The sequence below is a fragment of the Amblyomma mixtum genome, chromosome 7, assembly GCF_055824585.1.
Source record: "Amblyomma mixtum isolate Tamu chromosome 7, ASM5582458v1, whole genome shotgun sequence".
In the NCBI taxonomy this organism is placed as follows: domain Eukaryota; kingdom Metazoa; phylum Arthropoda; class Arachnida; order Ixodida; family Ixodidae; genus Amblyomma; species Amblyomma mixtum.
The window spans coordinates 8,474,577-8,486,452 of NC_143018.1; the positions used below are offsets into that span (position 1 = coordinate 8,474,577).

Sequence of the window (11,876 nt, forward strand, 5' to 3'; positions counted from 1 at the left end):
AAACTAAAGGAATGTATAGTTGGGACAGCTGTTTTGGCTGTGTGTGTGAGAGTTTCAGTTTCATGTAAAAGCACCATACATGTGTACATCTTTTCCCGAGAGAAGTCCCCAAAACTCTCTTCAGCGGTCCCTCTGTGCAGCAAGTTGTCCTCAACCCTTTGTGCAGCAGGTGGACGCATGTGTCCCACCTGCTTCACCTGCTGGCAAACTAGAAAAGGTGTGCTTAGGTGCCATATTTTTGCATACGGAATACTATCGAACTATCAAAAAAGCCATTCAATGCATTTTTATATTCGCTAATGGGCCTCCTTGGTTTTCTGTGCGTCTGTACAGTTCTACGAGATCTGTCTTGGTAGGGGAAAACAAAAAATTAAAAAGAAGCACACTGAGCACCCTTTAAAGGGACAAGGCTGACATGTACTGGCGCAACGGTGCGGGCACAACAAAAGTGAGTGTGTGCGTGCGTGCGTGAGAGAGAGAGAGATTTGCCACACCTCTGATGCACGTGTATGGTTTGCACTGGCATCCAAGCCTTGGCAGAGGCCACTGTGATCACATTATCAACGTGATCTCGCACTTGAAGCTTGCGCACTGGACTTTGTTGGCCTAGTTTTGTTTATTCTTGTGCTTTTGGGACTCCTTTCTGTGTAACAGAGCATTCACCACAAAATATGGATGCCCGGGGTTTTTTTTTTTTTTTAATTCCGCTTCTTTGCTTATCTTTGATCATCTATTTTTTTTCTCCAGGTTTACAACATGTAAGTTCATCAGTATTTATTGTATCTCCAAATTGGTTGCCTTCGTTCCTCTCTGCCAGATGTGATGGAGGCTCGTCACTGAGGATAATATTTAGTTGGCATTACGTCTGATTTCTAGGTGTGAGAGGGAAGCACGCTTTTGACTGCTTCGCTGAAAAACAGGTGCCAGTGCTCATGCTAAGAGACTGTACAAGCATGTCTGCAGTGCTCAGAGGAGAGGCAGAATTCTGAAATGGAAACTGTGGTGAAGAAGTATTTTGGCGATTTTTATGGCAGAGAGTCCTTAATGCGAGACTTGAATGTGCAGCGACGCCTCCAGCGAGTGGAAGAAGTGCGCCAGATGCGAGACGAAGAGTTGCACGAGCTGGAGTCACTGCCCAACCGGACCAGCCGACAGGAGGAGCGGCTGAGGGCTCTCAGGCTGGAGCGCGAGTTTGAGCGGCGGGCACAGGAGCTCGCCGGAGACGAAGACGACGAGGAACAGGTAATGCGCACTCCGTCTCTGAGCAGTCATCCTGTCTACTGGGGTCTCTCTCTCTCTGATGTGCCCACATTGGCTGCAACATGGCTGTTCGGCGCTGCTCACTTCGCTGCCGTCCGGTTCTGCATAAACAGATTGTGTGCTTGGCTCGAAAGACGGGTGCGATTTCGTCCCACTTTCCCAGTGGTGATGATAATGATGACACTAGGTGAGCAGCGTCACCTAGCTGCTAATAAGAGAAATTTTGTTAGTGGATAAGAATACAAAATTAGTTGCCACTGTTCCTTCAGCGGCACCATGGATCAGCACTGTATTTTTAATGTAATATTTAGCAGTTCGATTTGCCTTGCTCAGAATAAATTTTTATCTCATCCGTTTTTTTTTTTACACCCAAAATTAATGGCATATAGATCATTTACCGTCTCTCCTGGGTATGTGTTACTTTCTAGGTTGCATGTTTGAGATGCTTGCGAATCAAAACTGCTGTGTGAAGTGGCTGCTGGACATGCTGGGAGGTGAAACCGAAAGTTTAGGTACTGTACCGTTGAGTGAACGGACTTATGTGACAGAGGCTCTCCTTGCTTGACCTTGCTTCCTGTGTCTGTGCTGCGCTTGCTAATGTTCTGCTCTCTGGCTTGTTACGCACGCTGCTTTTTGGAAGCACAGGATTGGTGGCACTGCCAGCTTCTGGGGAAGTAGGTGTTCCTCGCTCCTCCTACTCATGCCAACACCTGTCTGCCCTGAGACTTCATTTCATGTGCCTCCCTTCCCCCTTTGCAGGACTTGACACTTGAAGTGCAACCTGTGAAGGAGCGGCCTTCCCAGCATGCCTGGGAGCCCGCCCAACAGCCACTTACTCCTCGTCATCTGGAGGTGAGAGTTTGTGCCTCTCGCCTTCCTGTGCACATCTCGGGGTTTCCGGCCTTCAGAAGTCTGCAGTCTTAGCTTCCTTGGCCTGCAGTAATATTGATGTTAATGTTTCATCTTTATTGCAAAGGGGGGGCAGTAGTGCCTCCGCGGTGGCTCAGTGGTTATGGTGCTCGGCTTCTGACCCGAAGGATGCGGGTTCAATCCCGGCCGTGACAGTACACAGGTCTCTAGAATTATGCCTCCCTTGAAATTCGACTGCCACGGCCGAATTTCAGTGGCAGGACAGGAGCAGTGTGGCGACGCCGAGAGCAGTCGAAAGCAGTTGGAGCTGCTCCCGCGCAAAAGGCGGAGTACGAATGAAGTCACGTGACGCAAACACGTCATATCCTCTTTTTTTGTCTTGTTTTCGTCATTTGTGGCTTGACGTGCATGCGAGAGCAGTGGAGACTCAGGACCGAAGTTCGCGTGATAATCAGTGCGAATTTGTCGCTGTTGAAAGCAGAGAAGACACCAATGACTCGGCATGGAATATTCAGCCTCTGCCGTTGAGTGAGCGCAAAATGGCAGCGGCGAAGCCTCGTCAAATCACATAAGTACTCGAGACGCTGGGCAACAGTTGCAGTGACAGCGAATGCGTGTGGAATGCGCGCAGCGTTATTGCACTTGCGTCGCTTATCCTTTGGCACGAATTGGACAAGACGGCAGCGACCAGTCAGAGAAGTTAGGAGAAAGGAGTTCGGAGAGAGATGTTTGCTTTCATAATGCAAAAGTTACGATGTGTAACGTCTAAAGAGTCTATATATTTGCACAAATATGTGCGGTTTTGGCTGGTTGTGGCAAGAAACATCAAACACATCTGCTCTTGGAGAGCACGGAACGTTTCAGTGGGAGAGCACTCAGTTGCACTCTTGCTATGCTACTGCTCTGCTCCTCACTGCTCGTTGCCTCTGCTCCTGTTCTGCTGATGGAGTGCGCCATAAATCAGGCACTCGCTCAGAGAACCTTGCAAAAGAGGTCATTCTCACCACCTCAGCTCAGGCATCCAGAAAAACTATGTGGTATGTCTTCCATGTGCTATTGTAGGCTCTTCTTTTTATGTGGCATGATGTTAATCATTAGAATGCAGCTCACAGAGGCTACAAATCAAAGCGCGAAACTGTAAGAAAAGCCTTTCACTTTGTTTGGCCACTGTTTCTGCCTAGATTTGGACAGAGCACAAAATTGGTGTTTACCCGAATGTAACACACCCACAATTGTAATGTGGCGGTCACTTTTTCCCTCGCTGAACAGCCGAAAATGACCCGATTATTCAATGATGTTGTATTATTGACTCAGTTGTTCGATAATATTAACTCAGTTATAATGCGAGCACTGACTTTCCACTTCTTTTGTCAGTAAAAAAAAAAACAAAGGCAAATAGTGCAGTAGATTTAGTGGAAATTAAGAGGGATAGTGTGGCCGTTCGGGCTCCTGACAGGCATGATTGGAGATGAGGCAGGATCAGGGGTAGAGGATTTTTTTGTCCTACAGTGTATAGGACCTGTCTGGCGGCAGCATTGTTTTTGCCTGCCCACGGCCTAGCAGTAGCTGTGAACTGTGCGGCGATGGCAGAATGTGGTCAGAAAAGGTGCCTCGCGTCTTGTCCAGGAGCAAGAGGACCGTCTGCGGCAGCTGCGGCTGGAGGAGAGCGGCAAGCAGCAGGAGCTGGCCGCCCAGCGAATGGCCGAAGAGCAGCTGCTACGGGAGGCACAGCGCCGGCAGCAGCAGCTGCAACAACAGCAGCAGCTGCAACAACAGCAACAGCTGCAACAGCAGCAGCAGCACCAACATCAGCAGCAGCAGCTGCAGCAACAGTTGCACCAACAGCAGCAGCTGCACCAACAACAACAGCTGCAGCAACAGCAGCATCTGCAGCAACAACAGCACCACCACCACCAGCAACAGCAGCTGCAGCAGCAGCGTCAACAGCAGCATGAAGAACAGCACGAAGACCAGCCTCCGCCATTGCCGGCTTGTCCGCCACCCCCACCTGACCGCAGACCACCGCCCTCCAAGAAGGTCTCCTTCAACGAAGCACCCCCTGTCGAGGCAAGTCTATTATACTAGCCCCTCTGTTGCTTTCTGCATGCATTGGAAGTTTTAAAGGTTGCGCTCGGCAGTGTCAGCATCGTGCTATGCACTAGCTGCTGCCATGAGTGAACGTTTATGCTCATGGGACCCAGGTCCTGGGAGCTTCTGTGAAAATACTTAGTGCACTTCATATTGAAAGGGTGATTTTTTGTTTGCACAGCTTTTATTCTTTTTTCTAATTACCGTGAAGACACACTAAGGGTTTGTGCAGCAAGATCAGCTCGCTCTCTCTTTTCCTCTCTCTGCTTGCCTTTTTATCTTTTTAAGTGTCTTTTTTTTTGTACCATGGGAGTGAGACCTGTTGGCATAGTACGCATGGCTTCCTTTGTTCATGGTGGTGCCTCTCTTGACACAGATTTTCTGCGCCTTTGTTGGTGCTGCGCACGTTCATCTGATAGAACTTCTTTGCCACTACTGCTGTTTTCCTTTTTCTGTTATTTTCTGTGCCAGCAATAAGGTTACCATATTTGAGGGACCATTTGTTGTCATCCTTGGCCCTAATTGGATGAGAGAGCTGTGCCTTTCTCAATGCTGCAAAGCACTTGCAAAGATGAAGTATAGCTTTCTTTTTTTCTGCTACATTTCTGCAGCAGCAGTAAGTCAACATAAAGTAAAAGGCATGTGTTCAGCAGCAATGCATGTTGTTAGCCTTGTGTCACTAGCATTACCAGTGGTGACAGTGCAAGACTTTGCAGTTACAGGAAAATTTCGCAGGTGCAGAAGTGTGCAAGGGAGGCTATAATGCCTCCTATAATGGATTCATGTTTGGTGTAGTTCGCTGCCAGGAAGAAGAGCATTGCAAGCAGTTTTCAGTGGGTGAACTTCTGTTCTCGCAGCTGTGCCCCCAGGATGAAGAGGAAGAAGATTCAGGCTACACCCTGCAGGACATTGATGCCGTGCTGAATGCGCCACCGGGCGGTTACCTGGTCGCCTCCACGCCAGGCGTCATCGGTGCCCAGGAAGTGTACCGCGACCCCCGACAGCGAATCGAACGCCAGCGAGCCCTGCAGCAGCCGAGTCGGCCGCCTGGACCCGAGAAACTCACCTTCCGCGAGAAGATGCGCATGTTTGCTCGCGAGACAGGCGAGGAGCAGACTCCGCGGGACAAGATGAAGATCTCACGGGCGCAGCGTGAGATTGAGACCACTCTCAACGGAGTGCCCACCCCAAACCGCTGAGCTGCGCTGTGAAGCACACCAGGAATGATCAAGAAGTTCTTTAATCAAACGCCGCTATAATGCAGTGCAAAGGACAGATGTCGTGGCACACTGATGGGCCACTGTGAAGTCTGTATTTCAAACCGTCAAGTGCTCGGCTGCCGCTATGTTCTCACAGACTTGTGTGCAAGTTTTGCAGCTTGGAGCAGACGTGTTATCACATTTGTGGCCTTCTGAACCACTGTTATATGCTGTACTGATGGACCGAAGTGAGTTTTATATTTTGAAGCATAGCACACTTAGCTGCCTCTGTGTTCTCTCATGGACTTCGATGAATTTTACAGCTTGGTGCAAGCATTCTGTTGCAATTTCGTCCTCCTGATTAACTCAAGTTAGTGTGTTTGAAGGAGAGAGCCTGTGGCAGCCCATTGTATTGTTTTCGCTGACTGTGAACTCTTAGCTTTATGATGAGATGACATATGACTGCTGTTGCGTCGTTCTTAATGGACTTGTTTTGTAGCGTGTTGTTCACCCTTGGTGACGAATCTTTTACAACTCTCACCCACTAGCATGTTAAGAATAGTTGTCATTACCATTTAGCTCAAGGCTTGCCAGCAAGGCAGCATTGCATGTCATTAGTCACGAGGGTGCCTTTAGTCAAGATGATGTGGAGGCTGTTTTTAATCTCTTCTCGTGGAAGGTTGATTTACTCAAGCGAAAGCACATGATGGTTGTCGTCTGTTCACTTTTAAAAGCAAATGTTGAAGACCATCATGGGAACTCAGTTGTAAAGAGTTTTTTTTTTTCTTGTTTTACATGCGGGTTTACTCATTCCAAATTCTAAGTGAGCTTTCCTTGCCGAGAGCAGCTTTTTCAGTTCATAACTGTAAGCAAGTCACAATGGCCGTTAGGCCACCATGTCTTTTTACTCACTTTTTGTGGTGCTCCAACGCATGTCGCGTCAGTTGTCCTTTCACCAGAGTGCCTCCTTTTTATCATAGCGCAGCTAACTAAGAGCAGCTAACAGACACACACACGCACACATACACACCAAGAGTGGAAACTCTTCCCAAGGCATGGGACTTGGAGTTAGAGAGTCTTGGTCTGTTGGAGTGCAAAATGCCAAGCACAAGAATAGTTCTTGCCTTGTATCACACACTACTATGTTACCAGAGTGCCTGTTTTATTATTGTGAAGCTGCAAAATAAAAGAGCTACCTGAAAGCACATGACTTTTGACGTCTTGGGCTTGCCGGCTGCCTGGCCGTTCTGACCCGCTGGCATGGCCATCGATCGTCCTCGACAGTCGGGGGCTGTCTGTTATCACTGGTGTCGGTGCTGCAGTGTCCTGCTGTTCCTGGATGTGGCGCGCTTACTGGTTCAGAAGATAACTTGGGAGAGGTTGGTTTGTTTTCACGTTGCTGCCGGGTGTTTTCTTCCAGCAGCTGCACCAGTGAGCTCACGCTTCTCGGTACGTCTACTTGGAGGGGTTCCTCAGGGCTCTCTGCAAGGTCTGTCTGCGTAGGATTTTTGGGACACGCGACTGGCGTGTATAGTGACCTTGTGTCTTTTGATGAGCCTAACCGGAGAACTTTGTGTGTACTCCTATTCGGGGAATTCGTTTGAGATATCTCGTTTGGAGACTCTGCAGGTGTAGATGTTCCTGTGTGCTGGAATGGCAAAGGTTCCTCATTGTAGTCGACCTTGGTGCTGTCCTGTTCTTCTCGGTCGTCCTTCCTTAGGCCTTGTGGGTTGAAAAATGATTTGGGAAACACAGGTTTATTGTTGCCTTTTTGCTGAGCTTTCTCCTCAAGAAGCTGGACGAGTGAAGTTACATTGCCCTTTGGCAGATCTATTTGGAGAGTTCTTTCCATGTTATTGTTTGCAGTATCCCTTTGCTGTGGTTTCTTTAGGTGGTCTGTGTGTGAAGCTGAGAGACCAGAACAGTCGGTAGACACAGATGTGGACTGCGCTGTTCTATCGTCAGTCTGAGTGGCCTGCTCCTGGACTGTCGGCGGTGGCTTACGCAAGTTAATTTTCCTAGGAGGTGTGCCACTGGCACCAGTAGACCACGAAAATGTACTGCCAGGGAGCTGAGGGACAAGCATGCACATATTTTTAGGCCCTATATTTTTGTCACTGAGCCTTGTTCCAACCACTGAGGGCAGTTCTTTAGGTTGTGGGCTGTTACTGCTGTCTTTTTCAAAAGCGTTGCTCACATTACTGTTCAGTGCCTTCGCTTTCTCAGAGACTTTGTTCAAATGCAAGTCCTCTGTCTGGGAAAAAGTGGAACTGGTGTCGGTGCTGTTTGCTTCGAGCAGGTGGGTCATTTTGGCGCATGCCTCCATGATTTTGTGCACTGTGTCCAAGAGGGTTTTTTTTTTCGGTGGTGCTTTGGGCTGTGTACGACCCTGAGCTCTTTCAGCTGTAATCGTTACAGCTGGTCCAAAGCCATCAATCCGGGCAGAGATGATTTGAGGCCACTGAATTGTTGGCGGGTCCTGCGAGTTTCGCAGCTTTGCTCTATGTGGCTCTGGCTTCAGATTCTGTTTTTCAGTTTTTTGGCTTGCCTTGGAATCAGAGTTCGCTGTAGTTTTAGTAACACCTGTTCCTTTGCTTTTCGCACGTGACGCTGGTTGACGAATCCTCAACTCTTTCACAGAACCTCTATCATGTTTCTTATCACTTGTTAGACAGTCAGCTGATGTATCTTCCATCTCGTAAGGAGCTTTCGATTCCTTGTCTCTTGCCGGTTCTTCTTGGGCCCGTGGAAGTAAATGCTGTGTCTGCAACCTTTTCACTGCACTTCCTACTTGCTTGTCTCTGTCGCCAATCAAACTCTTTGCTGTTATAGCCTCATTATTTGAAGGAGTTTTCGAATCCCCATCATCTATCGACTCATCTTTATCTTGTAAAGTCGACTTAAGTTTTTGGGACATTTTTGTGCCACCCCCTTGCTTTTCAGCATCCTCTGTAGAACTGCATTCATCTAAAGCATCCCTAGCTTCTGCGTTTTTGTTTTCTGCTGCCTCTTTCCAGTCTTGCTGCCTTGGCTCATGTGTTTGCATCTTTTTGGTAGGGCCGCCCTTGCGGTTGTTCCTATTGTCGGTGGATTTGTGTGCCACTCTAGCGTCCTTTCCAGAGGGAGCTTTCCGTTTCTTGTGCTTTGCTGGTTCCTTATGGTCTTGTGCAGCTGGTTGCTGTGTGGGCAGCTTTTCAGCAGGACCTCTTCCGTGCTTGTCTCTGGCGCCCATTGAACTCTGTACCGCTGTATTTTTCTCCTCTGAAGGAGCTTTCCGTTTTTTGTGCTTTCCTGGTTCCTTATGATCTTGTGCAGCTGGTTCCTGTGTGGACAGCTTTTCAGCAGGACCTCTTCCGTGCTTGTCTCTGTCGCCCATTGAACTCTGTACTGCTGTATTTTTCTCCTCTGAAGGAGCTTTCCGTTTCTTGTGCTTTGCTGGTTCCTTATGGTCTTGTGCAGCTGGTTGCTGTGTGGGCAGCTTTTCAGCAGGACCTCTTCCGTGCTTGTCTCTGGCGCCCATTGAACTCTGTACCGCTGTATTTTTCGCCTCTGAAGGAGCTTTCCGTTTCTTGTGCTTTGCTGGTTCCTTATGGTCTTGTGCAGCTGGTTGCTGTGTGGGCAGCTTTTCAGCAGGACCTCTTCCGTGCTTGTCTCTGGCGCCCATTGAACTCTGTACCGCTGTATTTTTCTCCTCTGAAGGAGCTTTCCGTTTCTTGTGCTTTGCTGGTTTCTTATGATCTTGTGCAGCTGGTTCCTGTGTGGACAGCTTTTCAGCAGGACCTCTTCCGTGCTTGTCTCTGTCGCCCATTGAACTCTGTACCGCTGTATTTTTCTCCTCTGAAGGAGCTTTCCGTTTCTTGTGCTTTGCTGGTTTCTTATGATCTTGTGCAGCTGGTTCCTGTGTGGACAGCTTTTCAGCAGGACCTCTTCCGTGCTTGTCTCTGTCGCCCATTGAACTCTGTACCGCTGTATTTTTCTCCTCTGAAGGAGCTTTCAGTTTCTTGTGCTTTGCTGGTTCCTTATGGTCTTGTGCAGCTGGTTGCTGTGTGGGCAGCTTTTCAGCAGGACCCCTGCCGTGCTTGCCTCTGTTGCCCACTGAACTCTGTACCGCTGTATTTTTCTCGTTGGAAGGACCTTTCATTTTCTTGTGCCTTGCTGCTTCTTTCTGACTTTGTGAACCTGGCCTGCGTGCTTGCAGCTTCCTCATAGTACCTTCTCCTTGCTCGTCTTTTTCAGTGGTGGGTTTCTGTGCCACTACAGTGTCTTTCTTGAAAGCAGCTCTTGATTCCTTTTCTTTTGCTGGTTCCTTATCTTGTGAAGCAGGCTGGCATGCGTGCTTTTCTACGGCACCCTTTCTGTGCTTGTCTCTATCGCCTGAGGAATCTTGCCTCACTGCCGCTCTCTTTGAAGGCATTTTCAATTCTTTGCCCTTTAATGGGTCTTTTTGGTCTCCTTGTGAAGCTGGTTGTTGCATTGGCAGCTTCAAAATGGCATTATTCCCTTTCTTGTCCGTAGAAATATCCACTGCGGAGCCTTTCTTCAAAGAAGCCTTGTAATCCACTCCTTGTTTGTCTGCTACTGCATGTGAGGGAATGTTCTTTGGTCTTGAAGTGGAGTTAGTATCAGTGGAAAGCTTCTTGTCCATAATGTTTGGTGCAGGGACTTTAGGCAGAGCTTTCTTCAATGATGGGCCATTTTGTGACCCTGTGCTTTTTTGAACATGTATAGGCTCCTTTCTATTGGACTCTTCTTTCGCTTGTCTTGGAACTTTCTGTTGCTGACTCTTTCTGCTTATTTCTTGTTCATTCTTGTGGTTTTGCACGTTTGAAAGCTGCTCTGTGCCCATGTTATCGCCAGTTTCTTTCACAGCTGGAAGCCCAGCTGATGTCCTGGCTAATGTTCTGGGTGATGTTCTAACTGGACGTCCAGTAGTAGTGTCTTGTTGCTTAGTGCCTGTCGTATCGTCACGATGTGCTTGAAATTTGTGCTTGGTTCTGTTCACACCTGAGTGCATCAGTTTCTCACTGGTGCTCGCAGTAGAGACTGATCCCTTTTGAGTGGGGGCAGCTTTTTTGTCTGATTTCCCTTTATTATGCAGCCTGGTGGGTTTGGGCTTTGACAGCGAGATTGAGCTTTGAGGTGTGATAGAGTCTTCAACAGCGGACTCTGTTTTGTTTCTCATAACTGTCTTATCATGTGCCTGAACAGTCATTTGATCTTTGATAACAGGTTGTTTGTCAAAAGATTCTAGTTGTTCTAAAAGCAAGGCATCGTCAGATGCTGGACTGCTTGTACCAAATGAAAGAGTCTCTTCAGAATAATCCAACAGCGGGCGGCCAGCATCTCCACTGTCATCAGAGCGCGAGGCTCCCAGCAAGCTCTTGGCACGTGCATACAGATTCACTGGGATGGCAAGTAATGTGCCCAGCACTCCACGTTCCTGCATTAAAGAAAAGAAAATGGCTGTACAAGTACGCTTTCTAGTTTGTATAAACTCTGACCTTTGCTGGAAGACTGTCTTGTGGGCTGCATGGTGGTTGAGCAAAAGAAGGCGTTGCATCGGATGTTCTGCAGAACTTGGTGAGCCTGACAGCAATCGTACTGCATGTTGTCATCACAAAGCGGGCAGCCTGACACAAGAAGCTGAGGATGCCTTGCACTGCCCAGCTGACACAGCCAGGTGTTTCGCTTTGTTCACTTCCAGCTTTCTTGGGTCTCGCTGAAAGGCTGTAAATAATCAGGATGTGTATTCAGCCTTGGCAATTGGAACAGACTGTAACTCACTAGATCTAGACTTCTAAATTCCTAGAAAATCCATAGAGTCTATGGCTTGTGATTCGTCTCGAGAGCCAGAACAATGTAAAGGAAGGTGGATTAACTGTGCAATGCCCAGTTTGCTACCCAACACATGGGAAAGGGGTGAAGGGAGGAGCGAAAGGAAGTTAGGAGGAATGGAAGACAAGAGCCAATAGGAAACGTGTCCGCGTGGGGATCATTTTTCTGCGAGAACAGTTCAAGACTGTGTCCATTAGGTGTTCGAAGAGCGCCTTGATGGCTTTCTTGTACGAGGTTAGGGCCAAGGCCCCAGGATTTTGGCTTCCATTGAGGGAAGAGGAACCAATCGCCGGAGCGCGTCTCGAACTGACCGGCGATCTTTCAGATGAGGAAAACTCATAATGGTACTCAGACAGATCCCCCAAATTCGTTTTCTTTTTAAAACGTACTGCCGACGGCCAACATGAACAACCGCGGCATGGCCTAAGCAGCCTAAGCTTTACAGGATAAGACATAAAGTACCCGACCAAGAGTGCTTGGGCCTACGTTTCTTTTTAGGTCTGGGCATACACGGTTGGTGTAGTGAGCAGCTGTGCAGCACGCACAGTATGCGCGCTCGTTGGCAGCAAGTCTACCCAGACACCATGGACCTTGAACATTCTCTTGCAAGTCATGAAAGCAAGC

General features: G+C 48.3%; 2 protein-coding genes across 2 annotated transcripts in view; one reads left to right on the forward strand and one right to left on the reverse strand.

Moving 5' to 3' along the window:
- Nucleotides 1-6,619, forward strand: part of cno (adherens junction formation factor afadin) — a 46,030-nt gene extending 39,411 nt beyond the window's left edge. Inside the window, exons 21-24 of the mRNA XM_089551554.1 lie at nt 1,066-1,242; nt 2,020-2,112; nt 3,757-4,197; nt 5,076-6,619. Coding sequence (XP_089407680.1) covers nt 1,066-1,242; nt 2,020-2,112; nt 3,757-4,197; nt 5,076-5,417 — 1,053 coding nt within the window. The 3' untranslated portion in view covers nt 5,418-6,619. The remainder of the gene's footprint in view (nt 1-1,065; nt 1,243-2,019; nt 2,113-3,756; nt 4,198-5,075) is intronic.
- On the reverse strand, nt 6,192-11,847 carry LOC149334902 (uncharacterized). The gene is made up of 3 exons (XM_089551555.1): nt 11,720-11,847; nt 10,919-11,144; nt 6,192-10,857 (listed from the first exon to the last, which is right to left on the reverse strand). Exons 1-3 carry the CDS (start codon nt 11,758-11,760, stop codon nt 6,610-6,612), a joined length of 4,515 nt encoding a protein of 1,504 aa, XP_089407681.1. The 5' UTR covers nt 11,761-11,847; the 3' UTR covers nt 6,192-6,609.
- Nucleotides 11,848-11,876: the final 29 nt, after the last annotated feature.

Coding starts and splice junctions, on each gene's coding strand:
- LOC149334902 (XM_089551555.1), bottom strand. CDS start 11,760: ATGCCCAGACCTAAAAAGAAACGTAGGCCCAAGCACTCTTG. Junction 11,145..11,719: donor CGTAGGCCCAAGCACTCTTG/GTCGGGTACTTT, acceptor GATTATTTACAG/CCTTTCAGCGAGACCCAAGA. Junction 10,858..10,918: donor AAGACAGTCTTCCAGCAAAG/GTCAGAGTTTAT, acceptor TCTTTAATGCAG/GAACGTGGAGTGCTGGGCAC.